Source organism: Pinus tabuliformis, chromosome 3_1, assembly GCF_031772625.1.
Source record: "Pinus tabuliformis cultivar Carrire ecotype Pingquan chromosome 3_1, CPIR1, whole genome shotgun sequence".
NCBI classification, from domain to species: Eukaryota; Viridiplantae; Streptophyta; class Pinopsida; order Pinales; family Pinaceae; genus Pinus; species Pinus tabuliformis.
Window position 1 is genome coordinate 457,654,990 of NC_142301.1, and position 25,269 is coordinate 457,680,258.

The 25,269-nt window shown below is 32.6% G+C and overlaps 1 protein-coding gene across 1 annotated transcript; it reads left to right on the forward strand.

Annotated features, from left to right (window-relative positions):
• The first annotated feature begins 12,356 nt into the window (after positions 1-12,356).
• LOC149187721 (fatty acyl-CoA reductase 2, chloroplastic-like) lies at positions 12,357-18,554 on the forward strand. Its single transcript, XM_089412866.1, has 9 exons — positions 12,357-12,795; positions 12,883-12,986; positions 14,502-14,701; positions 15,810-15,910; positions 16,049-16,292; positions 16,435-16,596; positions 16,675-16,756; positions 16,860-17,215; positions 18,073-18,554. Exons 1-9 carry the CDS (start codon positions 12,405-12,407, stop codon positions 18,257-18,259), a joined length of 1,827 nt encoding a protein of 608 aa, XP_089268992.1. The 5' UTR covers positions 12,357-12,404; the 3' UTR covers positions 18,260-18,554.
• Positions 18,555-25,269: the final 6,715 nt, after the last annotated feature.

A 25,269-nucleotide genomic window follows, 5' to 3' on the forward strand; every position in this document is an offset into this window, starting at 1 on the left:
CTGCACCAACAGAATTCACAGAAATGGCAGCCTGAATCAGTTATATATGTTCTTTCAAAAATATATTGATTTAATAATGCAAATGAGTGCTTGGTTTATCTCACCTTTGGCGCACATTTGAAACAAAATAAGTGGCTACATGCTAATTGCTTCGGCTCCACAACGGCATTTGCACATAGATTTATGGGTAGAAGTTTCAGATTTTGTTGTCTGTTGTTAGAATACAGATAAATCATTGAAATAACATTGTAAAAAAAATGAATATTCTAAGTACCCAGGCATATAGAACAAGTAAGTTCCTTATCGATAGCAGATTTTGATGAGGCTTGTGTTAAAACTTTGGAAATAGTGGGCATGTTCCCCATTGTTTTCTCTGTAGTATATAATACTGTTTTAATACCATTGGATCCATTAAGATTTGAAAATGGACTCTCTGGAAGGTTATGTCCATAGCTGTTGCAAGGAAATAAACTCACTGATCATTACTTTTTTATAATAAACACCAAAACAAAACAAAGTAGCTTCTATTCAACTACTTCCAGGAACCCATTATTGACAGCTTGTTTTCTAAGTAAAATCTTTGTCATGTTCTTTATTTTACAGAACTACAGACTGTGGATGATGGTCTCTACTTTTCTTGATAATCATTGTCCCGCTTAGGCTCATCTTCGTTATTCTCCAGTACCTCAAGCAGGTACCCAAGATGATCGGTTGAAGGAAACTTGTTGAGATCTGCATAAGAGGATGAATGAAATTACTTAAATGCAAAGTGACAGTCTCTAGAGAACATGTCTTGAATAAGTGGGTATCCTAGGTTTACCTTTTGATGCCTTGGATTCTATTTTAGACTGTGGGAATCCATTAGTGAATCTATTCTCGAGGGGGTGGGAAACAACAATAGACGTGTATTCCTTTGGAGTAGTTCTTCTAGAGCTAATAACTAGAAGAAAACCAATCAATGACAAGAATCCTAAAGGCCAAGAAAGCTTGGTTATGTGGGTAGGGCTCTAGTGTCCTTGCTTGTTTTGTATTTGATAATTTTGGATTCTTTTGGTTTCTTTGTCTGTGGATGAAGCAAGCATTTGGAGGCTAATTCGTGAAGTCTGACAATAAAAGAGGTGAAATTAGAATGAGTAACGATAAGACAAACATCCTTGTATAGAAATTGCAATGAGGTTCTTCTTAAAGGTGACTTAATTGTATCACATTGATTTTGACATGACAACATCAGTAAAATGATATAAAAGTCGTTGCAACTAGTACACCTGTTTTTGGTGCATTAATCACTATATGAGATTGAAGGAATATGGCGCATTCTCGATCAGAACTATTGCTTGATTGACAACAACATGAGTCTTGTGTTGTACAACAATTGTATAATTGGTGCATTAATCACTGTATGAGATTGAAGGAATCTGGTCGCATTCTCAATCAGAACTATTGACAACAGCATGGGCCTTGTGTTGTACAACAATTGTATAATTTGATTGTGAAGGATTTAAGGAGAAGTAATGTTGTTTTTTCTGATCCTAGTAAGGATTTTCAAATATACTATTTATTGGTCCCTGTGGTATACATTGTTTGGACCTTGTTTTCTCCCTTAATTGTAAGTGCATAAAAATATTAGATTCATAGGACAGGGTACCATTAATCATGTGATCCAATGATCTTGGACATTTTTTATTGAATTCTTCAAAACTTATTTCCATTTGATCTTCCAAAATGTGAAGATAGTTTTATTGGTTGGAACAATGCTACAACTTACAAGTTATAATAACAGAGATTCTGTTCTGCATAATGCTTTCCACCTTGCAATATTTTTGTGGATATGGTTAAGCAATATTCTCTTCGAGTAAAGAATAAATTATTGTGTGTAGAGTCATTGGGTTTACTATAGTAATGATCGTAACATTTTGTAGTCTTTTGTTTGTTGTTATGTGGTTTAGTGGTTGAGACAGTGCATTACCATGTTAATGACCCAAAGTCAAACTTAGAGATCAGAGCCCTCAATTATAGGTTTGTTGAATTTTATGAGATTTATATGCAATATTAATTCAATAATTAAAAAAAAATATAGACTTAGGCACCCTAAATAAACTTCAATTTATACATCTTTAGAATCTCATTTATGCTACATATCTGCATCTTATGTACATTTTCCCATTCCCATGTCGGAATTGTTCCTCAATTTATGCCTTACGGCGTTTCCTTTGCAACATTTGGTGCAAATGCTAGTTTAACTAATTGAACAATTAAAGAATGAAAACATGAGAGTGGTTGACGAAATTTTGAGGAAAACAATGAATATAAAACATATATGAAGCTTAACTACAAGCTAAAATTTGAAATAGAAAATTAGCTAAGAATAGAAGCAACTATCATGAAACTTTATATGTAGCAAAAACATTAAAGAGAAAAGACATGAATAAAGACAAAGATGTGTGCCTTGGGCCGAAGATCATACATGAGAAGGAGAAATTGATGAGGTAATCTCTTATGAAAAAGAAGCCTTAGATCTGAGTATGAAAATTTATGAAAGAAGGATGTAAAAGGTTGTGCAAGTAGGTACTTTCACAATAGGGAGTTGGTTCTTCCATCATGTTGGTGCCTGTAAAAATCAACAAGTTGGTGATTGCAAAAGAAAAAGGAGATTGGAGCCTTCTATAGGTTGTAGCCTACACAAATTGATGTAATTTGAAGTTGAAGCTTTATTGTGCATCCTAATAGAAAATAAATTATTGTTTTTATCGATTGGGTTTCCATGCTGTAGAATTTTGTAGAATTTTTCTACAAATCAGCTAGCTCTGATACCATGTAGAAATTTCCCACCTGTAGATCACTTGGTAATGCAATGTACTAAAGCAAAACACTTGATCTACTTCTACAAACAATTTAGCGGAAGCTTAATCAACCATGAGCAACATCAATAAGAACAGATATAACTCATAAGAAGGAATCAATCACACATAACATAGAAGAATTTACCTGGGGAAAGGACCTGTCTAAAACCCCATATCTGTATTATCATACAAGTGGAAATATAGTTCGGATTACATAAAGCCTTAGCTCAGAAGCTATCCATCTCTGAGTACAATTTCTTTGCTGCTCATAGACAGTCAAAGGCTTCTCACAAACCTTCTCCTCTGCCCTCCAAGGCTCCTATTTCCTTGTGTAGTTTCCTTGGGGTCTAGTGATGTCACATGTGTGAATTGGCCTCTTCACACACTCGCTAACCTATGATCTAACTGCACAAACCTAAAGGAGATAAATCCTCATCATGGATGAGCTTCCTTTATAGGAAAAATATTAATCCAACTGATAGTACAATGTCCCTTCACTGATCTCAACTGGGTCTCTCACAAAACTGACATGCATCAATTATCCATGAGGGAATGCTCAGTTATCTGAAATAATAGTTGTCACATGCATGCAAGCATTAACAAACTATATTTCATTATTTTAACAACTTGTTAAAATAATCTAACTGGACTTGACTAAGTTAAACTAAGTCAACTGATTCTCTCATTATAGAACTCATACTTAATTCGTCAATCAGTGGAGAGAATTAATTGCATGTTCTCACAAAGACTTCAAGTTTAATTTTCCATAATTAATTATCTCATGGAGATTAATTAATTAATATTTTAAACTACTGTTAAGACCAAATTCATCTTTACTTCCTATAGTTAGACTAGGGACTGCTAAAAATAGGAAGGGGCCCATAAATGCTATTTTTAGAAGATTCTATTTTTAGCAGTTTCACCTCTCACACAAGGTGGCCAAAATGCTCATTGGCCAAAGTGCTATTTTTAGAAGTGCTATTTTTAGGAGTTCTATTTTTAGCACATTTCTTGTTGCACACTTTTCAACACATGCTAATATCTCGTGTTCAAAATTTATTAGATTGTTCTTTTTTATTTATTACTATGTCGTTGAGTACTTTTACTTTGAGAAAGTAATTTTTAAAATTGTTAAAACACTAATCACCCCCCTCTTAGTATTTTCCTCATTTCTAATAATTGGTATCAGAGCCAAGTTCCTTCAATAATAGTCTAATAACTGGAAGGTAAATATGAGATAATGTTTAGTTAGGATGGAAGTCACGCCAACGAGGCTCCTATCATTACCAGAACAAACTATGCATTTTATAAGTTAAGGATGAGGACTTACTTACAATATCTTGGTGCAAATGTCAAAGAAAAAATGTGAAATGGCTATGCAAAGCCAATTGTCATGATTAACAAAGATGATAAGCTTGAATTCACTTATAATATTGAAAGCAATGAATGCACACCTTGTTGTATTTCCTGAATATGAATTGGTAAAAATTACAAAATGCACCACTACCAAGGCAATATAGGACAAGATGAGTAGTTTATATGAAGGAGACAATAAAGTAAAGAAGGATAAACTTCAAGGCTAAAAAATTAAGATCGAACAGTTAAAGATGCACGAGGATGAGGAAATAGCTAAATTCTTCCTTCGAGTGGGTGAAATAGTCAATACACTAAGAGGACTTGATGAAACAATAACAAATTCATTTATATTTCAAAACGTGTTGAGTTCACTCCCTGCAAGATTTAATGCCAATGTGTCATTCATTGAGGAAAGGCCAAAGATCAACACTCTAACATTAGATAATTGAATGGAATGCTGACAACCTATCAAATGAGGACTTCAAAAGGCAGAACTACATCAATTGGTAAGTTTTATGCAAGATAAGATGATGGAATATTTATAGGATATTCAAGTAAGAGCAAAGGTTATAGATGTTACAATAAAATATTAGGAAAAATAGTTGACAACATTGATGTAAGAGTGGATGATTCTATTCCCGTCAAAGGCAAGAAACCAAGATATATCAACTCGAATGAACAAGTCAACAATGAATATGATGATGAAGAACTTGAAGTAGAAGTCAATGAAGAGGCAGAGAGCCCCATCCAAAATATCCCTCAAGATATGTACAAAAGCATTATATTTTGAATCATATTGTTGGCAATTTTGATGTAGGAATCAAAACTAAAAGAAGAGTGATGAATCCCGCCCAATCAAGCAGATGTTGCTATGTTGTCTATTATTGAGGAAAATATTTCTCTTAGGCAAGCCAAGGTGAATATTGGGTGAACACTATGAATGAAGAAATAGATCAAATTAAGAAAAATTAGACTTTGAAATTTGGTTCCAAGACAAAAAAAAAGTTTTTGGTACCAAATGGGTTTTCCGGAATAAATTAAATGAGGATGGATAAGTGGTGAGAAATAAGGCTAGATTAGTATGCAAAGGCTATGCTTATGTTCAAGGTTTAGATTTCGATGAAACTTCTTCTCATGTAGCCATATTAGAGGCTATCAAAATGTTTTTGGTATTAGCTAGTCACAAAAAGTTCAAGGAATATTAGATGGATGTCAAATCAACTCTCATGAATGGTGAGCCTGAGGAGATTTACATTAAATAACCAGAAGGTTTTCAGTTGTCAGAAAAAATTGAGGAAGTATGTAGGTTGAAAAAGGAATTATATGGACTTAAACAAGCACTAAGGGCATGGTATTCTATATTAGATAAATATGTGCTACAACATGGATTTAAAAAAGGAGAAACAAACAACAAATTGTATATTGAATCTGAAAATGAACATATTTTAAATGTTGTTGTTTATGTTGATGACATCATTTTTGGTAGTGATGCAGATGTACTTAGTAAAAAGTTTGTAGTTGATATGCAAGTTGAATTTGAAATCTCCATGCTTGGGGAACTTTCATTCTTTCTTAGTTTACAAATTACACAATCAGCAAGAGGGGTATTCATCTCCTAGGAAAAGTACCTCAAATAAGTGTTGAAGACATTTGGAATGGAAGAATGTTCACTTGTCAATACTGCAATGGTCACTAGATTTAATATCAACAAATATGATGAGTCACCTGAGGTAGATCAAACAATGTACATGTCAATAATAGGTGACCTATTATATTTAACATCTTCTATACCAAACATTATTCAAGTTGTTGGTGTTGTCTATAGATATCAATCAAACCCCAAGAAAAGTCATCTCTTAGAAACCAAAATAATATTAAGATATTTGATAGCTACAATGGATTATGGGTTATGGTATCCACGATGTAAAAACTTTTCATTAACTGCATATACATATGTTGATTGGGCCAAAAATATGGATAATATGAAAAGCACAAGTGGAGGTCATTTCCATCTTGGAGAGTGCCTAATGGTTCTGTTGAGCAAAAAGAAAACATCTATCTCTCTTTCTACGACTGAAGTCAAGTACATTGCAATTGCAACTAGTTTCACTCAGATTCTGGGGATGAAGAAAATCTTATAGGATATGAAGATAACTTATTTAGATCCTATTCCCATTATTTGTGATAACCTGAGTGCTATTATCATATTTAAGAATCTTGGTATGCATGAAATAACCAAGCATATTCCCATAAAGTGCCACTTAGAGAAAAAACTGCAAATTAAATTGTGAGGTTGTAGTATATTTCCATAAAAGAACAAGTTGTTGACATCTTTACCAAGCCTCTTTCACGAGAACCTTTTAAGTATTTAAGGCAGAATTTGGGAACAATTTCTCTCTCCTCTCTTAACTAGCCTTCTTCACAAGCAAATAATTGTCCAAATAAGTGCGGGGATATATGGATATTCATAAAGCTTAGGGTGATTTAACAAGTATGCAGGAGTAGGGGGAGCTCCTAAACCCATTTCCATTGATGTCAAAGGGGGAGAGTGAGCAAACATTAGAATTATGTGATGCCTTGTGGATATTGATATGAATATATTAAGAGGGAGAGTAAGAAAACATTTGCAAGGTACAATGCAATATGGTTATTAGCTTCTCAAAACCAAAGTGGGAGGGTTAGAAAAACAACGAAATTGGAGAATGTGCAACTAGTAGCAGGATCAATTGCCCAAGTGATGGAGTTTCAATCAATGAATTATAATGTTTGGTAGCAATCTTTGTTGGTATTTCCATTATTGATAGATGGGAAGATTGTTGAGAAAAGTGTTTTCATTGATGCCAATTCTAGTCATTAATGTCAAGGGAACATGTGAATACAAGTTTAGGGGGGGTCTTTGGATGATTATTACTAATGAGATGTAGCTTATCTATGAAGGCATTTTGTCTATAAGTAAATTGCTCAAATTTTCTTGCAAATACCTTTCTAATGATATATGACACTTGATAAAACTTCCAAGGATTGGGGAGAAAAAGTGTATTGAAGTGAAGGAAGGTTTGGCAGTAAGAGAAGGATTCAATCAATATGGGGAACTCGGGAAGTCCTTGGTGAAAATAGGTTAGTGCATGGAAAAAATAGTCGGATTCATCCAAACTTATTAGGGAAGTGAAAAGTATTCAAAAGTTTTTGTGTCCAAATAATTCAAGGGTTTAATTATTATTTCAAAATTAGATTAATATCTTAGAGAGAGTTGTCTCAAGGTTCCAAAAGAGTGAATTTTTGCATGAAGGTTGAGATATCTGACCATCTAGGTATCCGAGGGTTGCGCAAAGCAACCATTTTAACAAAATGCCAGATCCAGACTTCCATTGAAGGTATTTTAGGTCACATTGTCAAGTGTTTGTATTTTCGTATTGAAGGGTGTATCTAGGCATCTAGACCTCCTGAAGACATGGAAAAGAGTTACGAAGGGAATGGCCAAATACTAGATTTCAGGTGGAAATATTTGAAGGTCAAGGTTTTGAATACTACTCACAGTTCCATTTGAGGAAATCTAACTCATCTAGCTCATTTGACTATCTTGTGATATGGGAACATGCATATAGACATTTAGTCCAAAAGTAAAGTGAACCAGATACCAAATTTTATGAAATGAATAGGTTAGGCACTATAGGTCTAAACATTACTTATAGCCTATGGTTTTTTAGAGTAAAGGTGTTATCGAAAACAAAGGTGCTAAAGAAAATATGGCATTCTACAAATTTGGCATTTGAGCACCAAAATTAGAAAAAGAACAACTACAGTCCAAACACCAAATTTGGAAAAACAAGCTAAAGAAGTTAGAGTTATGTTTTTAACAGGGAATGGAAAATGTGCTATTCACATGCAGACGAAGAATAAAATTATTGAATCATGAGTTAAATAATTGAAAAATTAAAGAATGTAGAGATGAGTGTGGCTGAAGAAACAGTGAGGAAAACAACTAATCTAAAATAGATATGAGGCCTAGCTGCAAGCTTAAATTTAAAATACAAAATCAACTAAGAACAGAAGTAGCAACGACATTGAAGATAAAAGACATGAACAAAGACATAGATGTGTGTGTTGAAATGAAGAGTAGAGTTGAGAAGGAGAAATTGATGAAGTAATATCTTATGAAAAAGAAGCCTCAAACATGAGTTTTAAAATTTATGAAAGAAGGATTTGAAAGGTTGTATAGGTAGGTACTTGCATAACAGAGATTTGGTGCTTCCTTCAGGTTGGTTCCTATAAAAATCAACAAGTTGGTCTTTGCAAAATAAAATTGAGGTTGGAGCATTTTGTAATATGTAGCCAACAAAAATTGATGTAATTTCAAGTTGAAGCTTTTTTTTGCATCATAATCAAAGAAAAATTGTGGTTTTTCTTGGTTGGGTTTCCATGTTAATATCTTGTTTCTAGACACTATTAGATTGGTATGATTTTATTTATTACTGTGTATATGAGTATTCTTACTTTGAGAAAATAATTTTTAAAATTGTTAAAATACCAATTCACCCTCCCTCTTCGTATTTTCCTAGTCTCTAATACAATATTCACTTCTCAAGTTTACTATCTTTCTATAGTATTCCTACACAAGGACTGGATTATGAAATAATGGAAAATAATTACTATATCAATGTCATTATTGTTGCTACAAATGGAAGTTATTTGGTTGTTATGTTGAAGGGAACACCCTATACTCAACAATCTTATAGTCATTGATTATTTTCCTTTCAAATGGATCAGTAAAGGGTGGAAGGAGGGATTTTATGTGACATCAATGGCAACTACTAGGAATCAATGGGGTGTGGTCATGTCTCATAATGCAAGGTTCTTATATTAGGTTGTGGAACTTTATTTTCTCTATCTAAGTGAAGGCATTAATAGATGTTGGGATAATGATTATAATTTCAACTTGTGATCAAGTTTATTTATGTTGTGTGCCAAAGGGAAACTAGAGAATATGAAGCATAAGAGACACTTCAAACATCAACTTTTCCTAGTATTCATGTTAAGGAGAAATGGTTCAAGAATATTTATATTGTTGTAGTATGTTATGGACACAATATCTTAATATCATTTGTTTCATTGCATCTCTTTTAGTAGTTTAGAAGTGATACACTAGTTTTTAGCATTCAAGATGGAGCAAAACTAGAACTATTAATGGTAGCAGTGCTAACATTTATAGCAATCATGAGTGTAATTTTATCATCTATGGGTCACAACTTTTAATGTTGTGGAATAGCAAGGTTGAGGAAATTTTAGAAATTTCATAAACCTTCCTCAAATTCTACATTGTGGTGAGAGCAGATTGCTCGAATGCCATAGTTGTGAGCATCATTAAGCATGGAATTCTCTTCAATACAAGGCCAAAGGTACTCATATTAGAGCCAAAAGTGGAGGTGGAAAAGTCATAACATTGGATGTTATAGCCAATTAATATGACCGACCAATTACATCTTTGTTAATTTCCATACAAAAGATGGTTTTGGTTATGAATTCATTGGAGCTAGATAAAGTTAATCCGTAGGTTGCATCTCACAATATTTCAACTTTGTTTCAAGGTGGAAGTGATTTGATGAAGGAATACAAACTCTTAAAATGGCTCAACTAGAGCATATTTTATCTTCCAATGGGTTGTCAAATAAAGTGTATGAGATTACCTTAAAAGGCTCAACTTCCTAGGAGTTAGACAAAAGATTGTTTCCTCTGTTGTGGTGTAATGGAAATATAATAAAGCAATGGGATCTTTGGGAAGATCCTTTCAAGAATCCTAGTTATCTATTTATTTTAATTGCTAGCTATGATGGTATGGACTATGATGTACACCATACACTACTTGCACTTGATGAAAGGTCTAGTGGTAGAATGGAGATGAAGCAACCACAAGAGGAGTTACTATTTGCACAAGTATGCAAAGTTTGCAATACTCAAGAAGATAAATTAAACTCATGATAGGGGATATTCCTAGTGGTAAAACAATGTTGTTAATTAATTAAAAAAAATGTTGACATTAATAATCCAATATGCAAATAAGCTCGATCAATTAATTAAAGCCATCATATTCACAAGTCCTATGTTGTCTTCACCTTCACCCTCTATTTTTCGTTCCTACTTTAGAGCCCTTTATTGACGAGTTATTGGCTAGTTATTTCTAATGTCAGCTCTACCTTATTTGCATGAGGACAAGCAAAATTATAAGTACAGGGAATATGTCAAGCCATGATTTTGTCACCTCTTTCACAATTTAAAACATTTTTTTATTAATAATTTTATCTCATTGTTTAACCCATTCATTACCATTCCTACTATATTTCTTCATGAATATATCACAACAATATTATAAGCGTTAAGTAGTTTTATTATCATTTTTATATTTTATTTTAATGAATTAGAGAGGATTATGATTGGATTTACTAATAACTATTATGTTTAGTTAAGTTCCCATATCTTCTATGCAATTCCTATAACCAACCTCCGAGGTTGGCATATCTACACAACTCTAGGAGAAATTATAGAAAATGGATTTTATATTAGGGTTGTTGAAATGGATTTATGTTGTCTACTTTGTAGACAAGTTAATCCCAAAAGCTTCCAACTCGTGATCAACATTTCAATCAACTTCCACATGGTAGAATCAAGTAACAAACTTCAAATGTGATTTCTGAAACGATGAAGACAAATTTAGAAATTATCCAACATGGGTTTTGTGCAAAAACATCCCCAATTAAATGACTTGAAAGTGCTTTCCCCATAAAGTACATGATTTGGGAACTACACATAGTTCTTCCCAGAGGTGTTGTTATATTTGGACCATTTTCAAACTACGTCCGAAACAAAGCGGCCAGTTAGCAAAGGACTTGAATCAAGCAAAGGAGCAGGAAACATGACATCAGTTGGGAGGGCTCACCAACTTGACCCATGCTGCCTTATTCATTTCCTCCTATCTGTAATGTAGTTTGCTCATTTGCACTTAGATTGTAGATATTTCTTTTTGAATTTGCACTTAGATTATAGATATTTCTTTTTGAATTTGCAATTAGACTGTAGTTTGGTTAGTGGAATGTATAATTTACTTGCTATTCTGTTGTACTTATTTACTTGTTTTTTTATTTATACAAAATATTTAAATAATGTTTAACTTACAAAAAAAATTACAGGCGAAAAAATGAAAATCCTCTAACATCATATTAAATCAGCATTTAAGATAAATCTATAAAACATACCCCTGACAAAAAGTAAATAGTAAATAATCCGGAATGATGGGCAGTGGGCTTCATTTACAGAAAATTTGTTGGAAGTAAATAATCGGGAATGATGGGCAGTGGGCTTCATTTACAGAAAATTTATTGGAAAAGTTGGCGATGATATATATCTTGTGGTCTTCCGGCGTGCACGTCATGGTGACCCCGGAGAGAGATTCGGTTGAGTATTTGTGTTAGTTGTTACCCATTATCTACTTCACCACAACACTCACACGCGTCTTCTAGATGCGCGTCAACCACACCTTCCACTGTATTTGTATTAATGGTTATTTACTTCAGCCGGATAATGGTGGGCGCCCTCCAAGGGTGAAGATACTTCGGTAGAAAAACACCATATCAGAAAATCTGATCGGTTTGGTTTGGTTTGTTTTTAGATTGTGATGTTTTTAGGGTTTAAGAGTGTTTTTGAATATATTAATAAATTTAGTATTTAAAAAAAAAAATTAAAATATTAAAATTTGGTAAAATTTATAATTCATTAGAATTTCTAATAAATTTAAATTTAATGAGAAAAAAATTTAAATTTAAAATAATTATATTAAATATATAATTTTTTTAAATCACTTAAAACTTACCATTCAAATTGGTAATTTATCAAATCCATACAAAATTTGTCCAAAAATCTAAATAAAACTCCAAAACTTAAAACAATTAGGTTAGAGCAGATTGGAAATAGTATATGACTTTATTGGAGACGTAAAAGGGTTTTACTGGTATCTGTAGAGTATTCAATTCGACTTGTATAAAGTCTGACAAAAGATTAGACCATTCCCAACTGCATGGCGATCGGTAAATGCATTTATCGGCTTTTTAATATATGTGAACTACTAACAAGCTCTGGAATTAAATGCACTTTCCTTACATATATCTTCTCGCAGTTGCTTAACAGCTCCCAGTGTTCTGCAAAAGCCCCGACGCAGTCATGGCCACATCACAAGTAGCCCTGCATCTAAAGAATTCTCTGGACTGTTCGTTTGCTAATTATTTGGACAAGAAATCAGAATTGCTCCTCCCAATCAAGAAGACTAGGCCCTTCTCTCGGCCTTTCTCCAACTTTGTACCAAGCGGCCCCAAGAAAGCATATCGGGGATGCAAGAAATCAAGAACTTCCTGCACTTCTGAAGGCACTTTGTTCTCAGTTGAAAGAAGATCAAGTGGAGTAGTGGAGGCAGCAAGTAGCAGTGTAATAATGGAGAGCATTGCTACAACAAGCGACTCTGCCAATATACCTCCAGTGAAGGGTCTTGGAATTGTAGATTTTATGAAGGACAAAAACTTTCTCATCACAGGTGTCACTGGTTTTGTTGCAAAAGGTAAGGGACAGCCTACTTAGGTTATTATTTCTTCTTAACTTTTACTAGCAGTTGTATAGTAGACCTTATGTGTTTTGTACATTCCAGTGCTGATAGAGAAAATATTAAGGATGCAGCCAGAAGTAGGAAAGTTGTTTCTGATCATCAGAGCTGAAGATTCCGCCTCTGCATTAAAAAGATTGAAGAATGAGGTAAGATTATATAGCCCCGACTCCTGAATTTGACATGTTCTCTGCTGGTGGAGTGGAGTATGTTTGAGATTAACCATAGCTGATTTCTTGGATTAACCATAGAGTATTTAGGTGGTGCCAGCTTTAATCTTAAATGAAAAGCTATATATCCTCCCAAAAATGCTACTTGACATATATATTTATGTTTTTTCACAATTTTATGAAAGTTTATAATGGTATGAAAGTTTGCTAAATTTATTAGATTTTAAAGAATTTTAATATTTAAATTGTAAAATTTTAATAAATAATTCTAAATCCATTTTTTCATAAAATGTTGATTTAATGAAATTATACGAAGGATTGATTTCTGAAAAATTTAGTTTTTTTAAGGGGTCTATTTTTTTGTTATTTTAAAATATTAAAGATGGGATATATGTTATCCATCATTTTAAATTTAATCAAAAATTAAATTTATGTGAAAGTTTAATTATAAACTTAATTATAAATTTGATTATGAGTTTAATTGATTATAGTTTATTGAGAGTAAAATAGATAGTGATAAGGTGTATTGTTAAGACACTTTATGAAGTAAATGTTTGTGGGCAAAAGGGCTGTTGTGCCCATGCAGTCTGGGTCATGATTTCTTAACCCAAAGGTTAAGTATGAAGTCATCTCAAGCCTCACACAACTTGGCCAAAAAGACATTAATTAATTCTAAATTTAAGTTATTTGAAAACTTTATTATGAGACTAATAATTGACTTTGTAATTAAATCTTCTTATACATCTTCCAACCACAAAGTAATTAACTTTAAGCTAAATTATAAAAATACTAACCATTAATTCAAATTAAAAAAATTCACTCAATAACTTTTGGTAACTATCCTTGGGTGATATATTGAAAAAGAATATATACTTTATTTTTTATATTTTAACTATTAAAGAGTGTGTGATTATTAGGAATTAAATTACTTTATTTTATATTTAACTATTAAGAATGGTGATGTATTGGACAAAAATGTGTACTTTATTTTTTATATTTTAACTATTAAGAAGTGTATAATTATTGATTAGGAATCAAATTATGTTATATTATATTGTAATTATTGAGAATATTATTAAGTATTAGATAGCTCCAAAAGTTAGTTTAACTGATCTAGTTTTACTTTCCAAACTGGGAGATGATAGAATTAATTTTCTTTAAACTCTTTAAAATTACACCCAACCTATCCCTAACAATTTAAAATAAAAATAAAAATTTATCATAATATTAATAATTTTTTATTTAATTATTAAAAATAATAAATTTAAATGATTAAAAGTGATAACTAAACCCAGTTTTAAATTTATAAAATTGCACAATTTTATTACATAATTTATAATGACCAAACTCTATCAATAGATTAACTGGATAGTAACTTTGTTACCAAAATAGACTATGCCGATGAGTACTGTGATACCAATGAGTAATTTTGTTATCAAAATAAACGATGCCGATGAGTACTGTGATCTCTTTCTAATGATCCTGTATTTTCAGGTTTTTGACACGGAGTTGTTCAAGGGCTTACGTGAAAAATATGGTAATGAATTCCATAAATTCATGTTCACAAAACTGGTTCCCGTAGCTGGCGATATGACTCAACATAATCTTGGAATAGAGGAGGAGACAGCCGATGTGCTCATAAACGAAGTCGATATCATTGTCAGTTCAGCGGCCAATACAACATTTGATGAAAGGTTTGTGCGTGTCTCTCTTTAAATACTTTGATGTTAATGTACCAGAGAATTTATGTCTTTGGAAACAATGAACATAGACATCACGTCACGAGTTGGGAAAGTTATCTGCAGTCAGAAAAGGCAACAAATATATAATTTTCTAATGGCATTAAATCAGCTAGGTTGTATATGTTCACTGTTAAATATTGGTATGTTAGTTATTTAGCTGTAAGTATATACTCATTTAATATTTATTTCCCCATTTAATACTTATTGGCAAGTTATTTATTTTCAACAATCAGAAGCATACTATGTTTTATATATGTTAAGAAAAATATTTATTAATAAATTTGAAATATATAATATTTTCCAATTTTGATAAATTTTAAATATTAATATTTTTAATTTGATAAATTAAAATAATTTTTTTAATAATATTTGAAAAATAATTTTAGATAAATTTTATATATATATACAAAATTATTATTAAAATAAAAAAATCATTAATTTAAACCAGTTTAGTTATTTATTTTTTTAATTATATAAAAGAAATAGATTAAAAAAGTTGTAAAAATGAAATGGTGATATTGTGTAATATTTAATTCTAGATTCTAGAATATTTAGGAAATAAGAAAAATAAGTGACCAATTTAATTATCATTTCTTTTAGTTATAGAAAAAAGGATTAAAATTAAATTGTAAAAATGAAACGGTGATAGTGTGGAATTATTGTAATTGTAGATTCTAGAATATTGAGGAAATATGGAGCTACATGAGTTAAATCAAACCATTGACTTTATTTGTATGCATCAAATTTTGTAAAGAAAAAAAAAGCAGTGTATCAGTATTACTAATATGGAAATTCCAGCAGAATTTTGATACATTACTTCAGAAATTTTTGGATACCCCTAGATTTTTGATGGTGTTGAATTCATTTCCACTATAAAATAACAAAATTCAAGCATTTTTATCAGCAATTTTTTTGAACACAACAACGACAACTACTCTAACAATTTTAAACCTTGTAGAAAAATTCACAAACAAAACTATTTTCTAAATATTCGAAAATCTATAACCAAATTAAAAATATAATATTATTATTCACTTACAATCAATATTCTATGTTACAGGTATGACGTAGCTCTGGAAACCAACACAAAAGGAGTTTATCGTCTTTTGGAATTTGGTAAACGCTGCAAGAGAGTCCAACTTTTTATGCACCTGTCTACTGGTAACCATTTCACATCCCTGCTCTGTTAATATTTCTGCTGAATTGTGTTTTAGAGTTCTGCTTGGTTTCCTTCGCTTAAAGTTTTTAAATTTTATTATTTACTTTTTGTTCACTGAACCAAAGTTTTTCTCACTCCAGCATATGTAAACGGGCAAAGACAGGGTCGAGCACTAGAGAAGCCTTTACAGATGGGGTACAGTATAGCTAAAGAGAAAGCAGAATCTGCTCCAACTCTGAACATCCAGGCTGATTTTAATTTAGCAAAGAAAGCTCTCGAAAGGTTTGAGACTGAGTTTTCGAATTTTCCAAACAACAAGGTGAACAAGGGACTAGATTCTCAAAAGAAAGTTGCTCAAAAGATGAAAGAGTTGGGCATTGAAAGGTGCCATGAGATTCCTACTAATGCTGCTTTTTGGCACTATTATATTATTTTGTGTTCTTGGCACGTAGCTTTACATTAATCTCTATTAAGGTTAAACTGTATTGATACAACATCTGAAGTGCTTGAAAATTAAATTATTCAGGGCAAGAGCATACGGGTGGCAGGATACTTATTCTTTCACAAAGGCAATGGCTGAGATGCTAATAAATAGTGAGAGCGATGATTTGGCTGTAGTTATTGTTCGTCCTAGTGTTATCGAAAGTTCATACAGTCAACCTTTTCCTGGATGGATAGAAGGCCATCGGTAAGTAAAATCATTTCTGGATCTCTTCAATTATCTGTATTGTATAACAAGAGTTGAAAATTGAAAATCTGACTGCAGAATGCTTGATCCAATCTTTACCCACTTTGGAAAAGGTCAACTATCTTGCTGCTTGGCCGATCCAGATAATCTGCTCGATGTGGTTAGTGATTATAGCCGAAAAAATATTTAATCGTCAACCTTTTCATGGTATTTTGAGATGATAATTTTTCTTAAATATCTTAATGCTTGAATTGAAATTGCAGGTGCCTGTAGACATGGTTGTGAATGCAACATTGGCAGCCATAGCTAAACATGCTGGAAAGCCTGGCCTAAACGTCTATCACGCTGCTTCTTCCATGGCAAATCCTATAAGATTCCAGGACATCATGAACATAATATTTGAGCATTTCAGATGTAATCCCTTCTTTGATAAGAACGGAAAACCAATAACGTTGCTGAAAGAAATGAATTGCCTTTCATCAATGGAGCACTTCTGTGGTCAAGCATTGGACGCTGCTGAAAATATGTCGCCCAGACAGAAAAGCATTTCTCTGAGATCACTTGACCAATCGAAATACATGGTCGGGATTTACGAGCCATACTTTTTCTACGAAGCAAGGTGAGTTGTCAAAAATTATGATCTGCCATATTATTGTTTTTTATAAAGTGGGAAAATTTATAATATTTTAGTTGTCAAACTAGTAGTGAAGATAATTAATAATCTCTGCTTGCTAATTTAATTCGCAATTTAAATTGACACATAAATTTTTTATTCAAGGAAAACCACCTCACCCTAAATAACTAGCTAGTGGCCAGTTAACTTGTTTTCTTATATCTACTCTGAAAAAGACAACAAGCTCATAACCAAACAAAAGCAGTTTTAGGGCATAGCCACTGCAAACTTTTTACTATATGATTGTTAAGCTAAAGCTATTTAATTGTAGATTTACTAATATTTTAAAAATATTAAGAAAATTGATTTTACTCAAATTTATAATATTTACAAAATATTCTTTGAAATCTGTAATAAAATTAAAGGCATTTACATCTTTTACAACTTTGATAGATAGGACAAACATATAGATAGACATATATTCTTCTTATAGTTTTGAGAATACTAAGTACTAATACTATTTAACTATTAGTTGACTTTATCATAGATTTTAATAATATTTTGAAAATTATCATAGATTTTAATAATATTTTGAAAATTTATAATAAAAATAAAAAACAGCCACATTTTTTTTGTTTAGTCCTTCCGTAGAATTAACCAGCTTTTATTTTTACAATAGAATTATCAAGATTTTATTTTTACAGATTTGATTTAACTATTAGTTAACTTTATCATAGATTTTAATAATATTTTGAAAATTTATAATAAAAATAAAAAAAAGCCACATTTTTTTTGTTTAGTCCTTCCGTAGAATTAACAAGCTTTTATTTTTACAATAGAATTAACAAGATTTTATTTTACAGATTTGATACCTCAAATTTGGAGAAGTTGTTCCAAGAACTTTCTGAAGAAGAAAAAGAGAATTTCGGATTTGATGTGAAGAAGATCGAGTGGAGAAATTACCTGGGAAATATTCATATGCACGGGCTTCGCCAACATGTCATGAAAGGACGCGGTGCAGGAAAACGTCTGACAAATATCTCTCGCTAGTAATTCAATAATTAATTTATGTTTCGTACGATGATGTTACATGTCATTTGGTTCTAGAACATGCCATTTAAGGCTCCCTCGCAGATTAGGAAATCTGTAATTTTCCTCAAGTCTCTGCTATTTAGTCGTATGTCGTATGTTTTGTTTTCAATTTGTAGTCATATTTGGCTACCAAATCCCAGACAGAAAAGAAGAGATGTAGTGTTTGATGTATTATAGCTAGTACAGTTGTCTTGTTCTACCCACCATCATTCGTTGGTGTTCAAGTTCAGTCGAAGTGTTCAGAAAACTAAATAGTTTGGCAAATGTGGTTGATATTTCGAATGTTTTTGTTATTGTGTTTAGGTTTAAAAAATGTTTTAAGGTAGTTTTTAAAGTTTAGATTAGTTAATCTTTTTGGTGTTTATTTATTTATTTAATGATTAACTTATTTATATATTTAATAATATATTTTTAATGATAAAAAAAAATTAAAATTGTATAAACAAATCTATTATTGAATTTTGGTGAAAATGAAAAAATAAAATAAATTAGTTAGATTCTATTTTTGAATGAATTGTGTAATGTTTTATTATTGTGTTTAGTATTTTTTTTTTAAATATATTTGTGAGTTTTTTAGAAAAAAAATTCAAAAATGAATAAATGTTTCTATTATATATATATATATATATATATATATATATATATATAATTGACATATTATTGGATAAAAGATTCATGGAGGAATCCATTATTATCAACATTATCTAGTGAATATGATAAAAATACAAGGGTTTGGTCCCCACAAGTTGTACATCTATAAAATATTAATGAAATGGACGATTTAGCTTTTGGGCTATGAATAGATGAAGATAGAGTGCATGAGAAAGCTAGAGAGGACGAGACAAAGGCAATTGAAATTAAGAAAAAATTATGAGAAAAATGTAGGTCAATCCATTGCGTAACATTCAATATACCTAATTCTATAATATTTTAAGGCGTATAATTAAAAGCAATATTGGTAATTTTTTGACTAGATAACTCTAATGCATATTATACTGTTATTATTTTGATAGATGTGTTTATTTTGAAATAGGGCTTTTAAAATTTTAATTTAACTATCAATAATTATTAAGGGGATGGTAGAGATTTAACCTCCATGAAATATTCTAAAATATTTATAGTAGCATACAAAAATCAATGGTTGAAATTGATTACCAAAGTAGTTATAGTCTTTTTAATTTTTTAGTTAATTTGATTAATTAAAAGAAATGTCATATGAAGTGAGTTACTGTTTTTTGAACATGTGGTATTCATAAGCCATGGTATTGACCCATGGTATTGTAACAAAACCTCATGCTATTGTAACAAAACCTCTTTTTCTTTAATAAGAAAAAAACTAACCATCTTTATATTAAATAAAAGAATGTGTACATACTCATGAACTTGTCAAAATGTATCATAATATCAAAATTTATAATGATGTTTGTACCCTTACAATATTGATCGTATCTCCTTCCCAAACATGTCCAAAATATATGTCAACATCACAATATCTATCTCTTTTATAGTCTAAAAAACAAAAATATAAAAGAGACAATCTGATATTGTAACAAAACCTATAGCTTAAAAATCTCCATGTTAAAGTGAGGGTAAATTTCCATGGTTAAGAATCTTGTTCCATGTTTTTTAAATGTATATATGCCTAACTTTATAATAATTTTTTTTTTTTTTTTTTTTTTAAGATTAGCAATGAGATGTATTATGAAGAAAGTGTTTTGATCATTATTATGATTTGATACCTATACAATCTGTATATTTTGTTTTATATTAATAGTTACACAAAAAATTGTATAACTAGACTCTATAAGGTGTTGAAGTCTCAATGATTGCCCAAGTTTTAAACAAAACATAAAGTCCCCTTCTTTATTTTCTAGTTTTAGGGATTTATTTTGATTTTATCCTCTCACCCTAATTTCTTTCAATTCTTATTGAAATGGCTTACTCTAAAAAAAAAATTCATTGATTGGTTTTTTCTGCAATTTTTTTCCTTTAGTTTGATTCCATTTTCTTATTTTAACTTTAGCTTTCTAATCGCAAATTTAGGCTAGGTTGTCAAATCTAGTCTCCTTTTATTTTTGTTCAAATTCCCCTTACTTGTTTTCAAGATTATGTCTAATTCTCAAATAAAGTCCCTTTTATTCTTAATTTGAATATTCATTTATCTTTAAATTCAAAGTTCATTTATCTTTGAACTTACTTTCCCCAATTCATTTCCCAAATGAAGCCCAACTTTAGAATTTAGGCTCCCTCTTCCCTTTTTTTTGCTAAGCCTTATTTTGATTTGGAGACCATCCTCATTTTCCAAATTGGGCCCTCTATTCACCATTCGAACTATATGAATTCTTATTTATCTTCTATGTTTTTTGGAATTGTTTCATTTTCCTTTTAAATATTTGCATCAAAACTTGAAAGGCCATGTTCTTAATAAATCCAAAACCTTTGAATTGAGCCCTTCATTCATTAACATTCTTCAACCTTGGTCCTATGACAATAAAATCTAATACCTAGTTCAAATCCTCACTATGTGATCTAGATAACATGCAACACATAGAAGTGTTATCGCTATCACCTTACTACTCATCTATGCTTAGTGAAGGACATGATCAGACATTCGAGATCCTTATTTTGTAGGGTTTAGGGATGAAGTAACCCAAAGATTCTAAGCTAAACACCCCCTAAGGGATTTACAATTGAAATGCACTAGATAAAGGTAAGATACACTAGGGTTTGTAGTGGATGGAGTAAGTTCAAAGTTTGGGTTCAAAGGACCTATGGGATAATCTATAGGCTAGGGTTAGCATAATGTGTGTCAAATAAGTTACTTGAACACAACATATCAATAAAAACACTAGGCTCCTATAAACTAGGGTTTTAGACCAAAAAATTTCACCAAAATAATAGTTTATAACAACAAGGAACATAGTTTTGAAATTATGTAAAAATTATATGACGTGAAAGCAAAATTTAATAGTAAACTAAGGACAAGATTGAAACAAATTTTGATGGTTAATTAAGCATGTAGACACAAATAAAAATTGAAATCTTCCATAGAGAATGATTGAAAATTCCTGAAATACTTTAGATTAGCTTTTATGCTGCAATTTAGATAAGACTTATCGCTAGGGCATACATTGACAAGTCATTAAATGCATAAAACATAATATTTTGCTACATTTTAACTCTAATTTACCATGAAACAAAAAGAAAAAACAATTTTAGAGCTATATAAGATTGTAACAAGTGAGATATATTGTTATCTTCTCAATCTAAGGGCAAATGGAGTCTATGATACATAATACTCTAGGATTTCTTTGGAGTGATTCTAAATCCAAACAACTCTAGGGAAAATAAACTAAATTACCCTAATATTTGCAATCTAGGTTAATTTTTGGATTATTAAGGGAAAGAAACATGTTTCCCCTCTTCAAATACTTGGAGGAAGGGTTTAACTTAGTGAGGGACAAAAAATTAAATAATATATAAGAGAAAATTAGTGCAAGAGCATTTATCCTATGGAACATAATATCACGATAAGGAAAATAAACTTACTTACTTCACCATGCAACATCCAAGGTCCACTATAAAAATCCATGAAAAGAGATTATAATACATCATAATTGTAGAAATTCCCACTGTAGATCAACAGATTATGCAATATACTAAAGCAAAATACAAGATCTACTTCTAAAACAAAACTTGTGGAATCTTAATCGAATATGAGCAAGATCAAATAGAACACATATAACTGAGAATGAGAAATCAATCACACATGAACACAAAAGAATAACTTGGGGAAAGCCTCAGCCTAAAACCCCAACCTCTGTATTATCATACAAGTGGAAATATGTTTGAAGTTACAAAAGAATCAACTCACAAGCTATCCTGCTCTCTCTGCAATCAAAACAATACAACTCATAGATTGAGTAGACACAAGATATGCCTTTCCTCAGCCCTCCTAGCCTCCTATTTTCTTGCGCAATTTTTCTTGGGGTCCAATGATCCCTCCTGTGTGATTGGCCTCATCACACACTCACTAAACTGAAGAAGTAATTGTGCAATCCTCAAGGAATGAATTCCTTCTACATGCAAGATATATTCACAATGGAATATTCTTGCAACTGATAGTACACTGCCCCTCCATATGATCTTAACTGGGTCTCTGTCTGAACTGACATGCATGAGTTATTTATGAGGGAATGTTTAGTTATCTGAAGTGCAACAGTTACATGCATACATGCATTAACTAACTGAACTCACAATTAGTTAAACAAACTATTTGAACTAATCTAACTAGACTTGACTCAGTTAACTGAGTCAACTAATTACAACTCATCCTTATCTCTTTAACTGATGGATAAATTCCTCAATCAATGGAGAAACTGTTGCATGTCCCCACATAGACTTCATGTTTGATTTTCTACAACTAATTAACTCAAGATGAATTAATTAATTATTTTACAAACAACTGCTAAGATCAAATTCAAATTTTTACTTCTCTATTTTAGTTTAGGGACTAACTAAAATAGGAAGGTATCTCGAAATGTTATTTATAGTAGTACTAAATTTAGAACTTCTATATTTAGCATTTCTTGTTTCTATTTTCAACACTCCCTCTCAACAAGAAATGGATTATCAGTAACCCCAACCCTGTCTCTATGGAACTCGAACTTACATTTTGACAATGCCTTCGTCAAAATATATCCATCCTGTTCCTTGGTCGAAACATACAGCAACAACATGATCCTCTTGATCACACAGTATCGAAGATGCCGATACTGGATATCAATGTGCTTGGACCTATCATGAAAAACTGGATTCTTAAAGAGTTTGATACAACTCTGATTATCGCAATAGATCACGGTTGGATCCATCCTCTGACCAAACAATCCCTCTAGAATATTCCGCATCCAAATGGCTTCACATGCAGCTTGACTAGCAGCCATGTATTCAGCCTCTGTTGAGATAAGTGCAACTAACCTATGTTTCCTGCTATACCAGGAAACTGCAGCTGAACTAAGGTTGAAGATTCCTCCAGAAGTGCTCTTCCGGTATGATGGACGCCCTGCCCAATCCGCATATGTGAAGCCCTAAAGCTTCACTCCCTCTATCCATCTATACCACAATCTGAACTGAGATGTGCCTCTGAGGTATCTCAGCACATGCTTCGGTACCTTCCAAAACAACTTGGTAGGCTAAACCATATCTTGAATCAAATGGTTCACCGCAAAGCATAGGTTGAGTCATGTGTTCACTAGATACATAAGTGAACCCACCAGCTACCGATAAACAGTAGCAACTACTACCTCACCTGAAGTAGCATCCTCCTTCCTCCAGTTCCCAGCTAGAGGAGTCTACATGGGCTTGCACTTCTCCATGTGAAAGTGTCTAAGTATCTCATTGGCATACTTTCCTTAAGACACAAATACTTCACCATCTTTCTACCACACCTCCATGCCTAAAAGGTAGTGCATAAGACCCATGTCTTTCATTTCGAACTCTCTTGCAAGGTTCTCCTTGCAAGACTGGATCAACTGATCATCACTTGTCAAAATCAGATCATCGACATAAAGAACAATGATCAATGGCTTACCTTCTACCATGATGTGGTAAAGGTTCGCATCTGCTTCACTCTTGGTGAAGCCAAACTCGGTGAAATAGCTGTCGATCCTGGTGTACCAAGCACAGGGTGCTTGCTTTAGCCCATACAAAGCCCTCTTGAGTTGGCACACATGCGACTCACAATCAGAAGTCTCGAAATCCTTTGGCTGCTCAATGTACACCTCCTCCTCAATCTTCCCATTGAGGAATGTTGTTTTCACGTCCATCTGATGGATCTTCCAACCCATCTGAGCTATAGTGCCAACATCGATATGATAGATGAGTACCTTGCTACAGGAGAAAAAGTCTCATCGTAGTCGATCCCCTCAACCTGTGAGAAACCTTTGGCAACAAACCTTACCTTATGTTTCTCAACATTGCCATTAGCTACCTGCTTTACCTTATAAATCCATCTGGAACTCACCACTGACTTTTCCTGAGGTCTTGGGACAACATCCCACACACTGTTCTAAATGATAGAGTCGTACTCCTCTACCATTGCATCAACCCAGACTGGTTGCTGCATTGCCTCCTTGAATGAAGAAGGTTCGGTATCTACACACTCCCCAACCATGGCCATGTACCCAGTGTACTGCTTGGGTGACCTCCTCTGTCTGCGCTGAGAAGATGGTTGTCCCACATTCTCCCGCGCATCCAGCATCAACCTGTCAGCTTCCCTTGAGTGTTTCCACCCATCTCTTGAAGTCTTAGCATGAGTGGACGTCTCCACTCTCGGATCCTCTACATGCGACTGCTCCACATCAATCTGAGGCTCCTCCTCCTTAGGAACTGAAAGTTCCTCCTTTGCATGCAACTTGAGCTCCATTTCAAGTGATAATCGCATGGCTTTTGGCTCGTCGAACTTCAGATCCCTGCATACCACTATCCTTTGACTGGTAGGCAGGTACACCCAATAGTTGTGGGGTGTATCCGTGTACCCCACAAGTATTCTCAACTCAGCTATTGGATCTAGCTTCTTCCAAGCATCTTTGGTCAGATGACAGTAAACTAATGATCCAAAGCTTCAGAAGTGACTCACATCTGGTCGCTTCCCAGAAAAGGCCTCCATAAGTGTCTTCATTCCCAGTATACAGTGCGAGCTTTTGTTCTGCAAGTATACTGCTGTATTGCATGCCTCAGCCCACAAATGTAGTGGTAGGCTTTGGTCGTGCAACATCGCTCGAGCTACTCCCACAATCGATCTATTCTTCCTTTCGGCCACCTCATTTTGTTGTGCGTTATGGGATGCCGTCAACTCCCATTTAATTCCTTCTGCAGCACAGAAGTCCTTAAATTGTTGGGAGACATACTCCCCACCATTGTCGCTACGCAAGGCTTTTATTTTCTTTCTAGATTCTTTCTCTGCCAAG

Bases quoted from the DNA above. Each gene is read 5' to 3' on its own strand.
- LOC149187721 (XM_089412866.1), top strand. From the start codon at position 12,405: ATGGCCACATCACAAGTAGCCCTGCATCTAAAGAATTCTCTGGACTGT. The intron at 16,757-16,859 runs GTTAGTGATTAT...TTGAAATTGCAG, and splicing joins CAGATAATCTGCTCGATGTG to GTGCCTGTAGACATGGTTGT. The intron at 17,216-18,072 runs GTGAGTTGTCAA...TTTATTTTACAG, and splicing joins TACTTTTTCTACGAAGCAAG to ATTTGATACCTCAAATTTGG.